This window comes from Scardinius erythrophthalmus (assembly GCF_964197995.2).
Source record: "Scardinius erythrophthalmus genome assembly, chromosome: 5".
NCBI classification, from domain to species: Eukaryota; Metazoa; Chordata; class Actinopteri; order Cypriniformes; family Leuciscidae; genus Scardinius; species Scardinius erythrophthalmus.
Genome location: NC_138225.1, coordinates 25,884,988 through 25,907,244, shown reverse-complemented (window position 1 = coordinate 25,907,244; position 22,257 = coordinate 25,884,988). Strand labels below are relative to the sequence as shown.

Sequence of the window (22,257 nt, the reverse complement as noted above, 5' to 3'; positions counted from 1 at the left end):
AATCAAGAACTGGTTCTTTGAACAAGCCATGCATTTAAGCTGTTTTATTTGAATTGATGATTGTTTGACTGCTAAATTCAAATATTAAACAGAACGTTAAAATAGCGCTATTAACTGGTTAATGATAATTTAAAATAAGCGTTTTTGCGCTTGGTTAAACTTGATTTCGTTTTTGTTTATGTTCCTGTTAAAATTTGGTTTTCATTCCTTGAAATGGTTCGGAGCCCTGAACTACAGCTTTGTCCTCTGTTAATGGCACTTTGTTCTATGAATAACAGCACTTTCAGAGCCCCATGAATCATGTTTTCAACATGTGTTTGTAACTAATGAGGTATTTCCTGCTGCCCTGAGGATTTACATAAAGCATTTTACAGTGACTTTTCTGCGGGTTACATGCCAGTACATAGCGACAGGTGTCCGTCTTTATGTGTTCACTCAACTGAATTGTTAAACACTGATTCATTAAGGAAAGAAACATCAGAGTGAGTCATTGAGTTTAAATTCAAACCATCCGTTCAAAAGCACTGATTCATTTAAGAAATAAGTGACTTTTTTGTGAGCGAGTCATTTTATTATTCATTCAAAGGAGTTGTTCAGAAATGCTGATTCATTCAGGAATGAAACCCCTCTGTGTTTCTCGGAGATGTGCAATGGTTCTGCTTTGAATTAGTTTGAGACTATTCTGTTGGTGGAGCAATTGCAAAGTAACTGGCAAATTGTGTTTAAAATGTTACTCAAATTAATATATTAATTTGATATTCAATATCTATTCAACAATATTACTTTTTATTTTTAATTTGCTTTTCAGTAGATTAAAAAGAGATTTTTTTTATCTGTCTGTACAAAGCTTTAGTATTCCTTCTTTCTCCAATAATTTCTTTTTAATGATTAGCTGCTAGCCATCATTGCTACAGTAGTTCTAACGTGATGACTTTTAAGTAGTAATGAAGGCCTGTACATATCTTTTAAACCTATCAGTGGTAGCTCAAAAATCCATGCTGTAAGTAGTTTGCACAGAAGAGGATCTTCGGGACATAAAATTTACGCAATTGGCTATTGACTATTGTATAAGTGTTGTATCTTTCAAGTGTGATATTGCTTCATTATTATTTCCTTGAATTTATCCTCATCCAACTCTGTGTAGTGAAGGGAAATGATGTTGTGTGTCTATTTGTCTCTTGTTTTACATGAATATGTGTTTGTTTGTGTAGTATGGAAGATTTTTATCCCAGTAAAAACCATGGCCCTGACTCCGGTATTGGCAGTGACAACGGTGACAAAAGACTGTCGACTACAGAGGTAAACACACACAAACATTAGTTGTACACATATATAGTTAGTGCTGCAAACGGCTCAAATATTGAGTTTTTTCACTTGATATAATAGAAAAAAGTTTTGAATTAATTCTGCCTGACAATCCAAACAGTAGACACTGAGGCCCTGTTTACACCTGATATTAGGATGAGTTTTGGTCGCTCGGATCACAAGTGTACAACTCTAAATACAGGTGTAAACGGGGTCTAAAACGTTTTGAGCTTGTCCATTTCTGATCACTTCCAGAGGTAGTCGAAAATGCATTAGACCGGATTGATTTCTTAGTGTATTCATTACTTCAATGAGCTCATTGTTTCTGCCTTAAATTATTACGTTGTTTAAATTAATACATTTTTAGCTAACTGTGATTTTGTATATGTACATTTCTGAAATACATAACTTAGACAATTACCTCTGATAACAGATCACTCTAAATTGTAATGTGGACTCAAGCATTTTTTGAAAAGCTGCTTTGAAACGATGTGTATTGTGAAAAGTGCTATACAAATAAATTTGAATTGAATTGAATTGAATTAGTGTAAACGCTCGTGTGGTCGAATGTGTTCGAACAGCAACAAAAGGCCGCCTGTTCTCCGCCTACTGACCTAATGCGTAAACATTAATGGAAGCGTGCTAGCCAGACGGGATTTAAATTTGTTGGCTGAAGACACAAGTTTGGTTTAAAGACGCTATAACGTACTAGCACAATGTTCTCTCACCATTCCTGGCGTCTCCAGGCACGTTCATATGTAAATTGCGCAAGCTTATTTTGTCCATTAGATCAAAAGATCTGAAAAACCCAAACATGTACCCACCCATAGACCCCTCCCTTGAAGAAAACACACTAAAAAAAAAAGCTGTTGAACGAACTTGATTAAATTAAGGAAAACTTTTCCACGAAAATGAATCACATTTTTCCAACAAAATCTAATTTGTTTGAAATGATTTGTTGTAATCTTGTTGTATGAACTTAAATTCATTTAGTCATTCCTGCTAGATAAAGTTTTGTCAGGGTGACTACATTTAATTTTTGCCCTGCCTAAAATCACCAACATTATAATTTTAGCTAATTTGACTCTACAGTTATTTCCAATGATAAAAGCTACTAGTGTTCAATTTAATTAAAACCACCTTTCATGGAGTAATATTCAATATTATTTATGCAGGTCTGCAAAAGAGGTTTAATGCATGTATAGTGTATACTGAGTGCCTACAGCCCTAAACTAAACACAGTCGCCACTCTTCTGCATAATGGTAACCACAAAATTCAAAAACATTACAGAAAGTCCTCTAAGTTTCTAATATAACTGAATATTAAACACTAACATTAACTAACAACATCTTTCCATTTACAGAAAAACACATAAAATAACACTTTAATCCCTATATTTACCCTCTTCATGTAGTTTTTACACAAATTAAGTAAGTAAACTTCAGTTTTAAATATATTAGGTTGATTGAACACAATTAAATTAAGTTGTGATAAAATATTAAACAATTGTGTTACTTTTGCTTATTTTAATTAATTAAATTTAACAAGAGCCAAAAATTCATTTTTTTGAGTGCAGGACAGAAGTGGTTGATAGTAGACAAAAGTGACAGATTTAAATACCAGGTGTAAACGGGAATGTGTCTCACTCGTCTACTTGTAATCTGATCGACCAAAACACATCTTAATACCAGGGACAGACAGGGCCTGAGGTTAAGTTCATAATTAGGGGGGCTGTGCACACCTGTGGAACTTGTTCAAGAAAGGATGTTCAAGAAAGACGATCTAAAACAAGTAACAATTACTGAGTAAATACAAAGACTATAGAATACACAAAACACGTCACTCGTATAAAGGGACTTTCTCCCTTTATAAATCTCTTGTACAGTTTGCCAGAGGCAAAAAAAAAGAAAAAGATTTAATTTCCCTTCTATTGTCTTTTCTCTCACTCCTGTTCTGTCTGTCATTCCCCAGCCATCTGATGATGATACAATGAGTCTCCACTCTCAAGTGTCTGAGACCGCGCGGACTGACCCACACATACTTCTCACAAAGCTGGACTCAAACAAAGGTGGGCTTTCAGCATTAGTAATATTGGCCATAGGTTATTATTCACATTAGTACAGGGCCATATGTAGCAAAATAAAGTGTTTGGAACATTTCATATAGATTTTTTCCAATGATGTTTTTTGACTTCTTCAGACCCTATAGTTTGCAAAACTACCTGTTTCCGATTTTTTCCTGGGCTGCACAGGCCCAAAATCCAAGATGGCGGACATATCACCAAAAATTGCAAATAATCGCTTTTTTAACCATTTCAAATGGATATATGTTAGGTATATCATTATATACATACATTTTCTAATTAACTGATTGACTTGGGTAATAAATATGACCATGGGTAACATGAATTATCATGATTATCAACCAATGATGGGTGTAACCACCATTATGCTATTTATTGGCATACCCGGAAAAACGCATTGACTGATTAAAAGTTTCCTTCATATAACCTAATAATCATTTTAATTAAAATAATGTTCTGCGCTCACCACAATAATTCTGTTAACAATCAGATGACATGGAAAATTATTGGGGAGAATGGATTACATGAAGCCAATGGGAAAGATGGGAAAGATAGCCAGCCTTTGTTACTAGGAAACGATAAACAATGAAACTTTTGAGCTTTTGCAGGAAGAGGGAAATTATTTTTCCAGTCTGGGCAACTGGTGTTTTTTTACTTGCTAGGACCCCACTGAATACAAAACAACCTGTTCCCAATTTTTTTCTTAATTTTTAGTGCCAAAATTCAAGATGGCAGACAAATCACATAAAATAAAATATATAATCTTTTCCCTTCTATAAAGGCTTTAAAATGGTTTTGAAACTTTTGATGAATGTATTCCTAATAAGGCAGACAAGTGAGACAAACTATTTTTAAAATATTTATTGGATCATTTGCCAAAAAATTGGGTGAAAAAAATAGAAGAATTGGAAAAAATGGGGAAAAAAATCTGCATTTTGTTTCATTATTGAAGAGTTCAACAAAACAGTCAGCCATTGTCACTCAAGTATTTATCCTCATCACTCTCACTGTCACTGTCACTGTCTGACTTTTCAATATTGGTGAATGTCTCCATGGTAAGTTGTTGCTCTTGCAAGAACACCTTCTACTGCATTGGCTGGCAAGACAAGAGCACTTCACAAGCTCCACAACAGCCTCTGGTGCTGGTGGAAGTTTTGACAGGACAGGAGCCCATTGCCCATCATTAATTTGCCTCCATCCCAGTGATAGTGCGTCAAGAATCTTTGGAGCAGGAGCTGTATCTTGTGCCCAAACATTTGCTTGCCAGTGTGCTCTCAGAATGTGAGAACTTTTCTCAGAACTTTTAGAGTTTTAAACATGTTCCACCGAAGGGCTTTAGCTGTTTCATAACCAGGTTTGAAGAGCTGACACATGAATTTCTCACATCCAGCTAACACGTCTGGAGATAGATGAGGACCTACACCAAGCCTACAAAGTGCATTAATGACATCATCGTCTGCCTCCATGAATGACTTGAAACAATAAGCCTTTCCTTTCCCACGGATATGGCCTGTGGTATCGCAACCTGTGAGTGCATGGAACCCTGGTAATGCTGCTGCGTACATGATCAGTAGAGTGTCCGCCTCTTCTTGTGAGTTCCTCATGTTCACCATGTTAACTTTTGAGGCCATAACACCTTTGTGTGTGTGAACTGTAATTGACAGTTTACATAGTTCAACAGCTTTATGAGCAAGGTAGAGAATGAGGTTGGATTTTTTCAGCCATGCTTTTTTCTGCATGAGGAGCTCACAAGAAGAGGCGGACACTCTACTGATCATGTATGCAGTAGCAGTAAGTCATTTTGGCAAAACCCCACATATCTACACATGTGACACAGATGTCTTGGTGCTTGCCCTACGCAGGGTACCAGACTTCAACAAAGACAGTCTCATTAATATGGGCACTGGAGATCGTCTGGAGATCGTCAGATACAACTCCAACCTATTTACATGGCTCTTGGCCCAGAGCGTGCAGTAGCATTACCAGGGTTCCATGCACTCACAGGTTGCGATACCACAGGCCATATCCGTGCTAAAGGAAAGGTTTCTTGTTTCAAGTCATTCATGGAGACAGATGATGATGTCATTAATGCACTTTGTAGGCTTAGTGTAGGTCCTCATCCCTCTCCAGACGTGTTAGCTGGATGTGAGAAATTCATGTGTCAGCTCTTCAAACCTGGTTATGAAACAGCTAAAGCCCTTTGGTGGAACATGTTTAAAACTCTAAAACCCGACCAGGGAGTGGGAAAACTATGTCCCACTTCAGGAGCAGTTACAGAGCACATTCTGAGAGCACACTGGCAAGCAAATGTTTGGGCACAAGATGCAGTGCCTGCTCCAAAGATTCTTGACGCACTATCACTGGGATGGAGGCAAATTGATGATGGGCAATGGGCTCCTGTCCTGTCAAAACTTCCACCAGCACCAGAGGCTGTTGTGGAGCTTGTGAAGTGCTCTTGTCTTGCCAGCCAATGCAGTAGAAGGTGTTCTTGCAAGAGCAACAATTTACCATGCACGCAACTTTGCAGGTGTGAGGGCTCTGAGGTATGGCAAGCTGTTTTAACTTTTATTAATTTCCAGGATATGAATCCTTGATATCAACAATTCAGTTTTCACTAGTTAAAATTATAATTCTTGATATCAGGAATAATGTTTCTACCAGTAACAATGGCAATTTTTGATATCAGGAATTACATTTCCACTAGTAACAATGCTAATTCTTGATATCAGCATTTACATTTTCACTAGTTAAAATGATAATTCTTGATATCAACAATTGAATTTCAACTAGTAAAAACTATAATTCTTGATATCTGTAATTGTATTTTCACTAGTGAAATGTCACCATAGGCTGCCATTCAAAATCAATTGTTGATATCAAGAATTGATTTCTTACTTGTTGAAATTCCAGTTTCACATATCAGAAATACAATTCTTACTAGTAAAAACCTTTATTTTTGATATCAATAATTCAATTGTCACTAGTTGAAATGTCTATTCTTGATATCAACATTTGAATTGCTACTAGTAACAATGTTCATTTTTGATATCAATAATTTCATTTTCACTAGTGACAATGTTAATTTCTGATATCAGGAATGTGATTGTTACTAGTAAGAAAGCCATTTTAGATATCTGAAATGATATTGATATCAGAAATACATTTACCATGCTAAACTATTCCAAGAGCTTACTTAAAGTTAAGCTTTTAGAAATATATTAAATGGTTTAATAACACTGTTCGTTTAAATTTCATTCAGCATTAAAGTTTATCAGTAATAAGAAATGTTTCTTGAGCAGCAAATCGACATGTCATATTTCTGAAGGATCATGTGACACTGAAGACTATGTAATGATGCTGGAAATTCAGCTTTGCCAGCACAGGAATAAATTATTAGTCTTTCAAATTCCCTCTGCACGCAATAGGAGCGCTTCAACCAACCAGAGCGTTTTGCCAACAGCGGAGCTAACGTTAGTTGATAGATTCAACTTTTGAATCTGGCCGGCAAAACTACGAACACATCTTCCTTTTTTAAGAATGACTTAAGTGCCGTTATTTGCTCTTTTCTCAAAGAAAAACTTAACTCCAAGTCCTCCAGAGTCGCGGCCAAAGCCGATTCGAAAGACTGTTCTCCAGTAGCAGCCGCCATTCTTTGTTTTCAAGTAGCAGCGAACCGTCGCAACTCAGTCGTCATTATGTTAAGCCCGCCCCGCCTACTCTTTACACGACGTGATTGGCCTGACCCAATTTAGGTTTTTACAGCTCCGAAAGTCAATGGAGAGTTGCTAGACTACCCTGGTTGCAAAATAAATTTTGCTGCCGCTAGGGTGCGTCTAGATTTCTAGGCTACAAACAGTTACTTAAGTTACGTTAAATTGTAGTATTATTTCAGTTTGATCAAATGAAAGGAACATTGGTGAGCATAAGAGACTTCTTTAAAAAACAATAGAAAATCTTACTGACCACAATTGTTTGAACAGTAGTGTACATGTCAGACACAATTTCAAAATCAGTGCATCCCTAAAAGCGAGTGAGTTTAGACGCCAGTGTAGATACTACAGCACTTTGTGTTTGATGTAACCTACAGACCAAATCACACACCAGAAGTGATTTTCAAAAATCGAATTTTAATTGCATATTTCAAAATGCATATTTATAAGGTAAGGTTTTTGTGTTTTTAAAAAAAAATGTGTTGTTGTTGTTTTACTGATAAACCAACTGAATTAGAAACTAGAACCTATAGCCGCAAATTCACTTCTTTATTCAGAAAGGCTTGACATATCATGTATTTCTGTAATAATGTTGTTTGTTCACTTATGATTGTCACCACTACTTAGGCCGGTGACACACTGGCTGCGTGGCGTGAGGTTGGCGTTTCTATTGCGTGTCAGTTGCGTGGCTTTTTCTCTGTCTTTGCACACCAGAAACGTGTCTGACGCGGCGCTGCTGCTGCTAGGTGACATATGATAAGCCTCATTGATGATATATTCGACATATGGGGAGAGAGTTGTGGAAAGCCTATACTACATGTTAAACATAAATATATAGCAGCAAAGACAACGTCGGCAGTATTGACAGCAAAATAGGCTACAGAATATTTTGTTCTGTATTGACAGGTGCAATATTTGAAAATCGATAATATTTTTTAAAATACATTTATATCTGCATTTATGTCAAAACCTAGAGACTTTCAAACTCAAAAAATCAAAATGTCATTTATTAATATGTATTCATGTCAAAATTACATATAAACATCTTTTCCTGTTCTATTTTGCCTGGAAACGCTTCCAACACGCTTGCGTGACGCGTGAAAAATATTTCTAGCATGCACGCGTTTTCCGCTGCGCCTGAGACGCATGCCTCACCAGGCAGTGTACAAGCTCTAACCTGTTAACATGGGAGCCGAAATAAAATGCTGAGACGCTCACGCCACGGAGCCATTGTGTCCCCGACCTTATAATTACAGTCATGACATACTAATATGCAAATCCTATTCCCTAGAATACATAACATAATGAACTAGCTGTTGCATTGCATACCAGAACTAACTTATTCTATTGTGCATTGAAGAGATAAAACTTATTTTCTGTTTGTTGACTTTTGATTGACACCTTGTTCGTATTTTTACAGTCATGATATACTGATCCCTAGAAACCTCACAAAAAATAACAAGTAAAGCCTCTTGGTGTTTGTGAGAAGTAGCATATCATATTGCTTGTATGTAGGTGGCAATTACAGTATAATTTTACAGGAATGAAAGTGTCTCACCTTAGTGTTCTCATGTCAATTATTTGCAGATCAGGACCCATATGACTTTATTGACCCAAATCCAGATGAAGAGGCCACTCTGTCTGAGGGAGATCTACAGCACAATGCACCCTATGTGTCGTGCATAAAGGTATGCATAAACATTCACACAGATCCATACTCTGTACTTGTTTTTTTTAAATCCTAATCTGTCAGGCAAAGACACCACAAGCATGCACATGTGTACATAAACACACTTAGTACACCACACAATGTAAAAGAGCTTCCCTTCTCTCATCCTCAGGAGTTGGAGCGGGTTCTGAAAACACACCAAAGCAAAGACAAAGAGAACTGGAAAGAAGAGTCTGGGTAAGTCTGACTGGTTTTATGGAAGATATTATATAGGGAACATTCCTATTCGCAAAATCCGTGCTACTGAGGTTTGTAGTTTTGAGTCAGTTTCAGATTCCATCCATTATCATAAATGTTGCCTTTGCTACACTTCCTGACTATAAAACGTCTCACTCATAAATATCTCTTACTTCAAGTGTGTGTATTCAAGGTCATTTACCCATTTATGGAATCTAGCTACTGTCATAAAGGTTTTAATTTACTAGCTACGGTCAACAAATGTTTCAACTTGTCATTTCATTAATTAATCTCTGTATCATGCAGTTAATGCAATTCATTCATATTTAACAGACCTACTAGAGACATGAAAAGATTTACATTTAAAAAAAAATAAAAAATCGTTCCAAATTTTGGGGTTGGTAAGATTCGTTTAATGGTTTTGAAAGAAGAAACAATAATGTTTTGAAATATTACTACAATTTAAAATAACGGTTTTCTATTTTAATATATTTTTAAAAAGTAATTTATTCCTGTGATGGAAAAGCTGAGTTTTCAGCATCATTGTGACAGGACAAATGAACTCTGAAAAGGCTGCAGCTTAAATACAAAGCAAATGAGGGAAATAATGACAAACACCTGTGATGATAAATGAATCTCCATGACAACTAAAGAGTGGCGGGAAACTGATCTAAGGAACACATGTGACTGAAAATAAACTAAAAGTCCATGAAAATGAAACAAACTAAACAGAACCCTGACTTAGTAAGAAGTGATGACTGACAGGATGATGTCTCAACAGACCCCGAGCAGCGTTATTGACAAATATCTTCTCTTGTAAAATGTGTGGTCAGTACCACTGCTTCCTATAGCCTACACAGAGTAAAATGGAAAATGAAAATAAAAAACTAACATGCATTCAACAGCGATTTCAATTCCTACATATTGATAGCGTCTCCCTAATGCCTGCAAATGCAAAAATCCATCTCATATTTTTTTCCATTACCATGTCCCTTTAGGGGCTCTGTAGAATGTGTAATTTCCTTTCTAAACTAATATTCAGCTTCAGGCACATCACTAATCATTGCTGAATAAAAGTATTAATTTCTTTTAAAAACATACTAACATGTTATAGTTTGACGTTTCATACATACTATGGCTGTACGCTAATGGTTAAAGATCCAAGCTGATGACACATAGTTTGGGGTGACACACGAACAGAGCTTCAAGAAGACTTCCTGTGTGAATGTGAGCTGATGTGCTGTACATTATGTCACACCGGATAAACCCTCTTTAGCAGCAAAAAGTTTAACCACATTGACATGATTAAGAAAGACATGAAAACTCTTGAAACTGCTCAACGATGGATTTTTTTTTTTTATTGGGACTGTGTTCCAAACAAAGTGTGTAACAAGTACCAACTGTAGTGTTGTGTTTTAAGTTAAGGGGCCTTTCACACAGAGTGCATTTTTGTTTAAACAGGGCAGTGGAATGAACAAAAAACGCAAGGTCTAGAGACATGTTTGGACTGTGTTTTTAGAAAGGCTTGATAAAAGATGGTCGGTCAGTCAAACATATCTGTCTAGCACACGTGTTTACAAAGAAAACAAAAGCAGTGCAGTGGAATGCAAAAATGTGTTCTGTGTGAACATAAGCTTAGTCAAACAAAAGCTTAAATGCCATCCAGATTTTGCATTGTGGCTTTTGTATTTTATATGAATTTTTGTTCCATAAATCATGCAGCTGTGCGGCTTGTCACTGGAGCAGGTTTTGATGTGATTATTTCTATAAATACATCCGGTACACTTTATTTGTGTGTGTGTGTCACAGAAAAGGAAGGACAGGAAAAGGGACAAGCATGCATGGTTTGTACAAGCAAGTTACTCTTTTTGTTTTTTTGTTTTTTCATTTTTTCACTAGATTACTTAGAACAGGTGTGGTACATTTTCCCTGACTTGCATCACCATGTCTTTCATAGTCAACAAACCACGATTGTTTCGCAATGCACTGCACTCAGACATGACCTGATGACATTATATCTTAATTAGGTTTTTTTGTGTTGTCAAAAATGTCAGTAGTCAGTGCCAACATAAGGTACATTTCTTTTCTTCAGTACAATAACAGGTTTGATTCTTTGTCTGAAACTTGACGATCAAATAGGCTGAAGGGTAAGAGAGTCTTCAGGGCGGCTTGTGTAATGACTGTTTTTACGCTTGGGATTCTTAAAAGTCACTACTCAATTAGCAGTTTTCCCCATGTAATTGACACTAATTTATGTGCTTTACATCGACATTACACAACTAGTTTGTAAAACTTTACCTGTAAAAGTATTAGTCAAAATCTGCTAAGGGGTATTTTTACAATAAGGTTTCATTAGTTAGCATTAGTTAACTACTACTACAAAATATGAACAATACTTTTACAGCATTTATTAATTTAATGTTAGTTTCAACATTTACTAATACATTATTAAAATCAAAAGTTGTATTTGTTTACATTATTTAATGCACTGTGTACTAAAATGAAAAATGAACAACTATTTTTATTAACTAACATGAACAAAGATTAATACATATTTATATAAATAAAAAATAAATACAAACGAATGTATTATTGTTAGTTTATGTTAGTTAATACATTAGCTATTGTTAACTAATGAGACCTTAATGTTAGTGTTACAAGGTAATTAAATATAACAAATCATGTAAAAAGAAAATTGCATCTTTTATTGGAAAATTAAACCACATTTGATCAAACTTTGATAATTTGTATAATTGATAATCAGTTATTATAATTGATAATAACAACTGAAAAGGTAGTGATCAAACCTACATTTTTTAAAAATCACCTGTCGAGTTTGTAATATGTATTTCATCAGCCAATTAGTCCATTGCCAAGTAGTCCTTTTGCCAAAATGATGAAAAAAAAAGATCAGTTAAGAATATAAAATTATTGAAAATATTCAAATCAGGAATGTCAGAATCAGAATGCGTAGTTAGTGCATGAAAATGTCAATCAAAACATTTTGAAAGATTGCAAAGTTTTTTTGATTGGCTTTTATTCTCTTTTGCATGAAGCATTTCACTCAGTTCCCTGATCATTCCAATTCAGTGAAGAACAAATTTATACTTGCGTGTGTTATGTATTATGTACTTTGTCGTCTCTGACCGACAGCATGTTGTGTGTTTTCCAGCAAAAGCGTGTACTCCCTGGACCTCTGCTTCTCGTAAATACTGCAGTGTATTCTGCATGTTATTTTTTGACAGACATTATTGTTGTGATATTCACTATTCAATTGTACGGATTTGAAAACAGATGGAACGTAAGGCAATAATGATTTATTTCTTAGCTGGCAACTTGGCAAGTATTCAGTGAAGTGATTGATGCCCATGAGTGTGGTTGTCACTACTTAGATCCAATGAAGATGATGAACATTGAAAAGTAACAAGATTAGTTTAATAAGTAACTCAAAGTAATAACCAAGATGCGAGGCAGCGTGTAACGCACAAACAGTGTGCACTTAACACAAACAATAACCGACAATGAACATTGGACAAGGAGGAACTTAAAGGGGGGGTGAAATGCTCATTTTCACTCAATCTCCTGTTAATCTTGAGTACCTATAGAGTAGTATTGCATCCTTCATATCTCCAAAAAGTCTTTAGTTTTATTATATTTATAAAAGAAAGATAGGCTGTACCGAGTCTTTCCGGAAAAAAACGAGCGGCTGGAGGCGGGCCGTGTGGGCGAAGCTAAAGCTGTGCTAACGCGCCGAGCTAACAACACACAGAGACAATAGAAGCAGTTTTACTCACCGCCTGCGACCGCGAACTTTTATCATTGTGACTGCTCCATCCTTAAGCATTAGACGATCTGCAAATCCGTCGATCTGGGCTTTGTTTATAAAACAATCATCGTCGAAATGCAGGGAACAAACAGTCTTACACAACTCCCTTGATGCTCTGAAAAAACAAACTCCATCCACTGGTCCCTTAACGCTGGGTTCTTTGGGAATCTGTGCAGGGTTATCTTGCCCTGGCAACCAAAAACACACTTCTTTGGTGACATTGACTTCCAAACGCTGAGCAGGGCGCTTTGATGAGGTACTGCTTTCGCTCTCTTCTCTCTCTGGTCTACGAGTGCGCACGTGCCCGCGCTATTCATGGAGAAGTGCCCTTAGGACCCATATAAGGAAATTCCACCCCAGCTGACGTCACGCAGACCCATACTCAAAAAAAACTTTCCGAAACTTGTGACAAACCGGAAGGACAATTTTTGGCACAGAAATACTCCTTCAAACGTACAATTTAATTTTTGAAACTTTGTCCATGTTTAGCATGGGAATCCAACCTTTTTAAAAGTGTAAAAAACTCAGTATGCATGAAATACATTTCACCCCCCCTTTAAATACACAGATGAACAATGGAGACAACAGCTGAAGACGATGATGATAGCTGGCAGGTATGGGTAATGGTGAAGGAGGTGCAGGTGTGGGCCAAGGAGGATGCTGGGAAATGTAGTGCAGATGGAGACCATAGACTGTAAAAAAAGATGGACGACGCCCCTTCGCTCTCTTCCATTGATGAGAACTAAAGCCGCCAGTGTCCCGATATGGCGCTGACATATTGGAACTTGAGTCTGCGCAGTAGCGATCTCGGGACCAGACCTGCGCAGTCGTGAGCAGGAAGTAAAGCCACAAAGTCAACGCTCAGCCCTCACTCTCGTCGGGAGAGTGCATTCTGCACACTTTTTTGAAAATTGATTGCAGTATGACAAGAGGCTTGTTAAAATAAAGTAAATACAATCTCCTCAGTCCTCCGAAGATCTCGAAAAAAATGTCCGTGGTGCTTCAGTGACTTCTTCGCTCAGAGAACCTGTCAATCACAGCTGTCAATCATGACGTTACACCACCGCATCACGTAACTAACTAAAAACCAACTTATTTTTGAAACAGACACTTGAACTTACATCAGCGTGATAAAAACAACATCAAATGAAAGAAACCACCTTTGGAAAAAAGATATTTGAAGTGTAATTTAATTGTTTTAGTTGGTCTCACGTCCCGTTGACTAACACGGGGAGGCAGGGCTTATGACCTATACTAGGACCAGTCCCCGGGGGGCGATTGAGACGTTTTGGCTTCACTTTTCAGGGCTTGTGTGGCACGCTTGACGGAGACTAACAGATGACAGTGACGATGACCATGACAGTGACGATGACAGTGACAGTTAGCTGGTGACTGTGACAGTGGTACAGAATGTCAATGTTTTTAGTTGTAATATTTCAACCGACAGACAGCCTAAGTTTTTGACGGATGTGATAACGTGCATGAGGGGTGAACTAAATTACATGTTACTGGCTGAAATGTTTGGCTTGTCAAAAAATGTTACATTAAACTGTCGCAAATTTGTTGACTTTTGAAAATCAAGTTTATTTATTAAACAGTGCTTTTAAGATTTTTCAGGTTGGTCTAATAGTAGTTTTCAGTTACATAAATTGAATAAAGTAAAATAAGCAAATGTAAAATAACTGCATTGTCTCCACTGTATACATTAAATATAGATTCATCTTTATTAATGTTACAAAAAATATTCAGTCAGGAGTGATTTTTTTTCTTCGTTATCCTTTATTGTTTGATTAGCATTAAAAAACAGACAGCAGCAGGTTTATTAGGCTGCTGTCACTTTAAAAGCTGCACGGAACCAACATAATAATATGCATGTGTTTTATTTATCAACTGCTTATGTGCACTTAAGACATAAACCAACAATATGTACTAGGATTCTCGCCAAGATGGGCATTTTGACATAATTTTGTGAATATTTTCCCAGACATGCTGCTTGCAACTGAGAATTTTAGTTCACGGCATCTCAGCACATTTAGTGGATTATTTCATAAAGGTAACTGTAGTTTCAACGTTGCACTGTCATATTCTCAAACTACGACTGTTTACCTTTCCATAGCAGTTTTTAATGTTTTCATTAATATACAAAAATGCTGCTGCTGCATTTATTTGATTAAAAAAAAGTTATATTGTAAAATGAATTTATTTATTCAGTTGAATTTTCAGCATCATTACTCCAGTCTTCAGTGTCACATGATTCTTCAGAAATCATTTGAATATGCTGATTTGCTGCTCAAGAAACATTTCTTCTTATTATTATCAATGTTGACAGTTGTACCCTACTCAGTTTGACATACATTATGAGATGTTGCAACTGTAATTCATCTACATCATGTCCATTAACAAACCAATGTGTATATTTCTAAATTATTCGGTGTACATTTGGGAACTAACATGAATGACTGATGCAACATCAAAGTTTGTAAAACAAATCTTGCTCCATCCTTTATCATAGCTGAATAACTACACAATATAAAACACAAAACTACATATTTTGAACACCCGGTAGAAAATGTTTACATCAATAATTAATAATATTAATTCGAATTCGAATTACTGGCGACTCGTTTAGGCTGTTCAGAGTCAATTCTTTCTTTTGAGAGACTCTGGACCCTATCTTGCACCCAGCGCAATTGACTTTGTACACCGACGCATGTATCATTCCTATTTTGCACCCGCGCAAAGCGGACTTTTTCCCTCCACAGACGCACGTCGGTTAACTAAGAAATACACTTGCGCTCCCCGGGGCGGTTCAGCGCAAAGAGGAGGCGTGTTCCGGCACAAACGTTCCCTCATGCTATTTTGCAGGTTTAGAAAACAATTCCGCCACTGGCCGAAAAAAAAACTGTTTAAAGTCAGTGGCGCGTTGCGCATGTTATTCATATGCTATTTTAAGGGCCATAATCAATGTAGCGTGTGCTCAACCCGCATACACTTTGATTCTCTCATCTACACACAGACGCAGCAGTTTTCATTTTTGCAAATCATACATTATTACGATCGATCGATAGATAGATAGATAGACAGACAGACAGACAGACAGACAGACAGACAGACAGACAGACAGACTATTATAAAAGCATTAGGGCTGCAGCTAACGATTATTTTGATAATCGATTAATCGGACGATTATTTTTTCGATTAATCGGATAAAACGTTTCTTTTTTTAAATTCAATTTGATTTTTTGTTTATTATAACTAAATAAAACCCTAAATCAGGGTATTTATGTGTAAAAGTGCAAAAAGTGCAAAAGCCACACATTGAGTTTTACTAATCTTTAATTTTGACACAGTGGCATCACTTGTCCATATAAGCCATTCTGCTGTTGATGGTGTTTATAGCACTCTTCATTTTTTGGAATGCCTCCTGGTACTTCCTCTCCATTAATTTTGTGAAGTGGGTCCTTGAGGGAAGAATGTATCCTGGGTTGAGTATGCTGACCATTTTTTTTTAATCCTTTATCTTCCACCATTGACATTGGCCGCATGTCAGTTACCAACATATTAAGTATGGCATCTGTTACAATGGCTGCTTGTTGAAGAGTGCATGGGGGATTTCTCCTCTGAACAAATTCACTCATGGTGAGCTGTTTCTTTCTGAAATAAAAAAAACAGCATTTGAGTATGCAAAGGAGAAACAATTTATGTGTAAATCAATATTTGCATTGTTTTTAATGATAATTGCTGATGTCAAGTTGACAACCATGATTAATGCAAAAAAAATATATATATATTTTTTGTTAAAACAAATTTACACAGACATGTTGTTCAGATGTGAAGATATAAACCAAAAACAATATATAATTAATTTCAATTTTTATTTAAAATTAAATGAATTATAAGGATATATTGATAAATTAAATATAGAAAGACTGAAAACAAGCGTGTGAACGTAGTAGAGCCGCAGTAGATTGTGTTTGAAAAACAATTAAAATTTAATAGTAGACAAATGCTATAAAAAGGGAGCGGAATGGAGGTACGCAGCAAGCTAACAGGCTTGATTAAAAGGACAGGAAAAATTATGCATTAGTGCACAAGCATTCGCTGAAAACCACTGACTACAGTGAATAAAAAACAATATTTTACTGCTGCTGTTATTAACTGCCTTTATATTTAGAGCTTCACTTTGCAAACACCATTTAATTTAACCTATTTCTGCGGTAGCGCTATTTTAATCCATCACTTATGTTGCGAGCGAACTGATTACGCAACCTAATGCTCGAGACAAAATAGATCTAGTGTGACTGTCCCGAAGTTAGTAAACAAAGCTGTTTAAACTAGACTATACCATTTTCACATCTTAATATAATGAGGATATACAGTTTTTGCTTACCGTGCTGATGTTTCACCTTCATCTGTGACACCAGCGTGTTTCCTCTTCATGTGTTCGTGCATCACTGTGGTACTTCCATGCCACACAAGCTCAGCTTTGCATGACTTGCAGGTTACAATCTTATTTGCTGCATTTAATGTAAAATGCTCCCATGCCTTAGATGACTTGGGGCACACACTTTTTTCTGCTGCCGACTGATCTGTACTCAGTGTTGACTGTGTTGTCATGAAAGTGACGTAATCAGTAAACGCTCCCTGTGACGTGAGCAGACCAACTAGTCAATAATGACATTCGTTGACAACGATTTTCATAATCGATTATTATCGATTTTATCGATTAGTTGTTGCAGCCCTAAAAAGCATACATCTAGCTTATACATTTACCCAAATTATCATACGCCTGTTTAACCGAAGTTAATTTGGGTGGGTTTCTCCATCCCCAACGTCCCTGACGAGAACGCCGGTCTCCTCGGCTGTGAACCGCTCCTGGCGTGCGTCTGGCAAATCCGCCGTTATTATAGGAATCCGCTATAGAACCAGCGTGCCTGCTCTTAAAGGGAATGTGAGATGACGCTCTGATTGGTTTATTTCACGTTACGCCCAAACCACACCTATGAATAATGAAGCTACTTCAGACCAACCCATTTTAGATTTGCGTCGGGCGCAAGAGTCATTTATCCCGCCGGTATAATAGCAACAGCGCCATAGACCCGCCCACAGTTACTTGCGTTTTGCGCTTGATACTTGCGTTTCAGATCGTTAAAATAGGGCCCAATAACTTTACTTATCGTGCACTTTCAGCTTAACAACTTTGCAGATCGTTTACATTCACAGACAGCTGTATTACACATTGCATGAAATGTAATATTCACAATGTTCAAGGGCACTTCAATCTTCATAAGGTGAGGCAACAGTCAAAAAAACATAATACGTAATTGAAATGGCAGTTGGTTCATGTATTTAAAAATATTCTTTTTTTCTTCTGCCATTGGAAACCAGTCTTGAGAACTTGGAAAATGTTGAACAGTCAGATAAGGTACACATAGATCATCACACCAGTATAGGTATAAAAAAAAGATTATGCCCACATATGTATTTATACTGTTTTATTTCAATTGTTACATCACAAGGTACAAAGGAAGGAAATCAATGTAGACGATAGTTTGTAGATGAAGGTTGCTCAGCTGTAACGTTACATGAAGTGAATGCCTGTCATTCAATCACAGACGACTGCACAAAACATGCATACTAATAAAGACATTAATTTTTTTTTAATGAAATAATCCACTAATTGTGTGTGAACTAAAATTGTCAGCTGCACACGCAGATCAGCTTGCCTGGGAAACTCATGAATATTCATGTTTGCTCCGCTTTCAGAAGCTTTGAGCTCTCTTTCGCATCTTCTTGCGCTTGAATATTTAAATTGGCAAGACTTAAAATCACATGCAAATGATAAACTTTCGTGTCTATGCAGAACAGATCTATCAACTGTCCCGAGCGTCGTTTATGCTGACCCCGTGGGCATTGGGCAGTCCTTATTGTCAAGGCCTGGAGTGTCTTAGTAGGTGTGAGGAGTTAACTAATAAAGAACTACATATTTTCATTTATGCACCTGAAATGAGCATGCATTTATTTAATGGCAATTAGTATGATATTGACAATGGTCATTGTTTAAAGTTTTATACATTTTTCTTTCTAAACGTAATTTGATGACAAATGTTTTTATATCTCAGGAAAGAGCAATAGTAATTGTGGAAAAATAATAAATGGAGCAAATATCTCCAAACTGTGCAGCAGGATTGTGCCAATGTGACTTTCCAATATTTTCTTATGTTTACAGTTGTTTCTTCTTCATGTGGGTTTTTTTCCAAGGGTATTTTGTCACCTTTGTTACAAGCTCTTACCTTGGTATTCCAGAGAAGTTAACAAGAGGAAGGAGGAAGTAATGCAGGTTTATCTAGATGTCAGGAAAATTCCCTTGCGTTCTGGTAAATTGAGTTCAGAACCACAAAAAAACAAACAAAAAAACCCCACCACTTTTGGCCCAGGGTTATGGCATACCTCGCCCATAGCTTTAGATCCAGTCTTGAGTTTATCTCATTTAGATTCAGACAACTGATGTTATGGGTGGAACTAGAGGATGAATAATTATTTAATAATTATTTAAGAATTGTCTAATTAGTCACATTAAAGGTGCTGTAGGACATCCCACCCTCCCTGCAAATCACCGTCTAAAGCCACGCTTCCTGAAAGCATGAATGCGCACAGTCAAGAAGACCGGAGACAACTTTACTGCAATACCAATATCATGTGTCATTCACCGGTGAGAAAACTTTATAGTACAGTTAGTAACACTACAATACCAAACGTAAGCAAAAATTAAGAACAGAATTAGATGCAGCAAGTTTTCGGTTTGTTTAGCTAGCAAAACTTGTCAGTGTGTAATAATATTTTTTGCATGACAGGATTTCCACAATGAGAGTCTGCTTGGCTCCGATGAAGATATATATAGATCGTAGATCCTTTGACAGTGCCACTTGTTGTCGGTTCAGAAGGAAAGTTAGATTGTTGCTGCTTGCCTGCCATTCTCGCTCTGTCTGCACAGCGTACGTGAACGCGCTGATGACTTATGTCTGCGTGAACCGCCTGCACAGTGGTATGCAAAGACATGTTGACCGACAGGGAACACATGCTATAGGACCGTTCGGACTGAACGCAACGATTGAACGACCATTTTATGGTCCTACGCCTTCCACAGACGACATATATTTATAAAAATACATTTAGACCGCTTAACAGAGTGATTGCTATCAGGATATGAGGAGACATTCAACCAGCATAACAAAAAATGTTTCTGCAGAGAATCACCTACGGCACCTAAAAGTCCATTTCTTAGTTAATTATTTATTCATTCATGAGCAATTATTATACACTTTGTTTCAAAATTCTGGATACTTTTCACAGCAATACACTGAAATAAATAAGATATGCTACTCTTTGCCAACTGCATCTATTGGCATGTAATAATGACGCACACTCACCTACATCAAAACTTGTTTCGGCACGGTTTATTGAAGCCTTGAAGTAGCATGATTGTGTCAGTGCCAGTCTTTTAAGTCATAAGTCACACTTTACGTGTCTGATTTGTTTTGCCTAGGTAATCCAGAAGAGTTATTTACTGTACATCCAGACTCCTAATATTGTGGAAAGATTCCAGATTGCCAGAGAATGGAGGTGTATTTTGCATTTTATTTATTTTTTGCACTAGTCAACAATAATCAACTAATTTAATTATATATTAGCACCATTCAGATACACTTTGCTAAAAGTTATATAAATGGTAAAATGATAAAGGAAGGGAAAAATGGAGTTAGATAGAACATTCGCTGGAGTTTTTATGCCGTAGTCGCCTTGTGGTTTTTCAGGTTGCCGAGTGTCCGTGTTTTCCAGAGAATTCCCAGATTCTGTAGTATCCAACAGAAACAAACAAATACTTGAGTCATTGGGTAAATTCCGAGTTACTAGCCATGCTTGTGGGTATGTGGTGTTCCTGCGATGTATCCACTTGAGGAGGTGTTTGTGCTGTTGGGAATGCTGTTTATAGGCTTTTACATTGGTGGATGAGAGGAACTTCTTATATGGTAAAAAAAAAAAAAGGTGGTGCCAAACTATGAATATGTGGTTTGGGATTTTATTTTATTTTAATATTTTTTTTGGATGGCCTCAGCAGAACCTATTCAATAAATTATTTACTTTACTTCCCCAAAAAGCTTTTGTTTCTATTAATTTGCCGTATAAATCTATTAATTTACCACATCTATATGCTTTATTAATAAAATTTGTAAGACAAATCATTTATATCACTGCTTAACATACATTACAGAAAATGATTACCAGTGCAAAATTGCTCTAAAATGCTGAAAAATTATATTAATTTTCAGAGAGCATTCAACACTTTAAATTATGCCTTCAAATCAGCTGTCATGGAGGATGGAGTTATGTTTGTAGTTGTTTTGTCTGTCTTTCAAGTCGTTACAAACTCACACAGAAATATGTGTCTCGTTGATACGAGACACATGACACAACTAGCTAAAAGGTGGCTGACTGACAAAATAATCCGGTAATGATGACCATACACACACTGCTGCCAAAGCCATAATAACATGGCACATGAAGGCAACAGAGATAAATGTACTTCATACTAGCAAAAGGTATGTGGACACCTGCATTCTAATTGCCATGTTTGGCTATTCCAGTAATTGCAGTGAAAAAATGTCTAGAAAGGATTAGAATTGTGTAATTCCAGCTTTGTTGCTGCAGTTTTGGGAAGCTCCTTTTTCTGTTCCAAAATCAAAATGCAAAACAAATTTTTTTATTATAATTTTAAGAGTCTGGTGTAGAATAACTTGGTCCGCACAAAGCCCAGATGTAAACTCCATAAAATACCTTTGGAATGAAAAAAAGGAGCTATGATTAGACAGTTCAATAGTAGTGCAGCATCACTAAACTCACTGATGTGTTTGTCCCCTACCAGTGTTTACAGCTCTTGTAAGATACAGTATCACATCTGCTAGGCTTACTGCGGTAGTCTGTGTTACCGGTGTTACACTGTGTTTGGCCGTTCACCGATTACATTACTTGGCCATCATGGCACTGCTCCCACTGTCATTTTGCTTTTTTTATAGAAATAAAAACCATTAGTTCAGTCAACAGACCTTACACTTTTAAAATGAAAGCCTCTGCTCTGCATCATACAGCTTGAGCTGCAGTCTCAGCACAGTGCTGCAGGAGTCTTATCACTCATCTCTTATCAGTCATCTCTCCTTATTCTCGTCATGATGATGGCAGACGATTTGGTGCGCAACAGATCCTGAGCATCACTGACAAATATCTTATCTTGTAAATTGTTCAGACAGTACCGCCACTCCCTATCAGAGTTGTAAAGTCCAGTTTCAGAGAGTAAAAGTCCTCCTCAGTATTTTGTTCCAATCACTTGAATTTGCTAATTCAACCAGGAGATAGAACTAATTAGTGAAA

General features: G+C 36.7%; 1 protein-coding gene across 2 annotated transcripts in view; it reads left to right on the top strand.

The window, feature by feature from the left end:
* The window catches only part of lrch2 (leucine-rich repeats and calponin homology (CH) domain containing 2), a 104,634-nt gene that overhangs the window by 33,494 nt on the left and 48,883 nt on the right, over positions 1 to 22,257 (top strand). For both annotated transcript variants that reach the window (XM_081365230.1, XM_081365229.1), the window contains exons 7-10: positions 1,212 to 1,299; positions 3,278 to 3,374; positions 8,687 to 8,787; positions 8,941 to 9,005. In XM_081365230.1, coding sequence (XP_081221356.1) covers positions 1,212 to 1,299; positions 3,278 to 3,374; positions 8,687 to 8,787; positions 8,941 to 9,005 — 351 coding nt within the window. The remainder of the gene's footprint in view (positions 1 to 1,211; positions 1,300 to 3,277; positions 3,375 to 8,686; positions 8,788 to 8,940; positions 9,006 to 22,257) is intronic.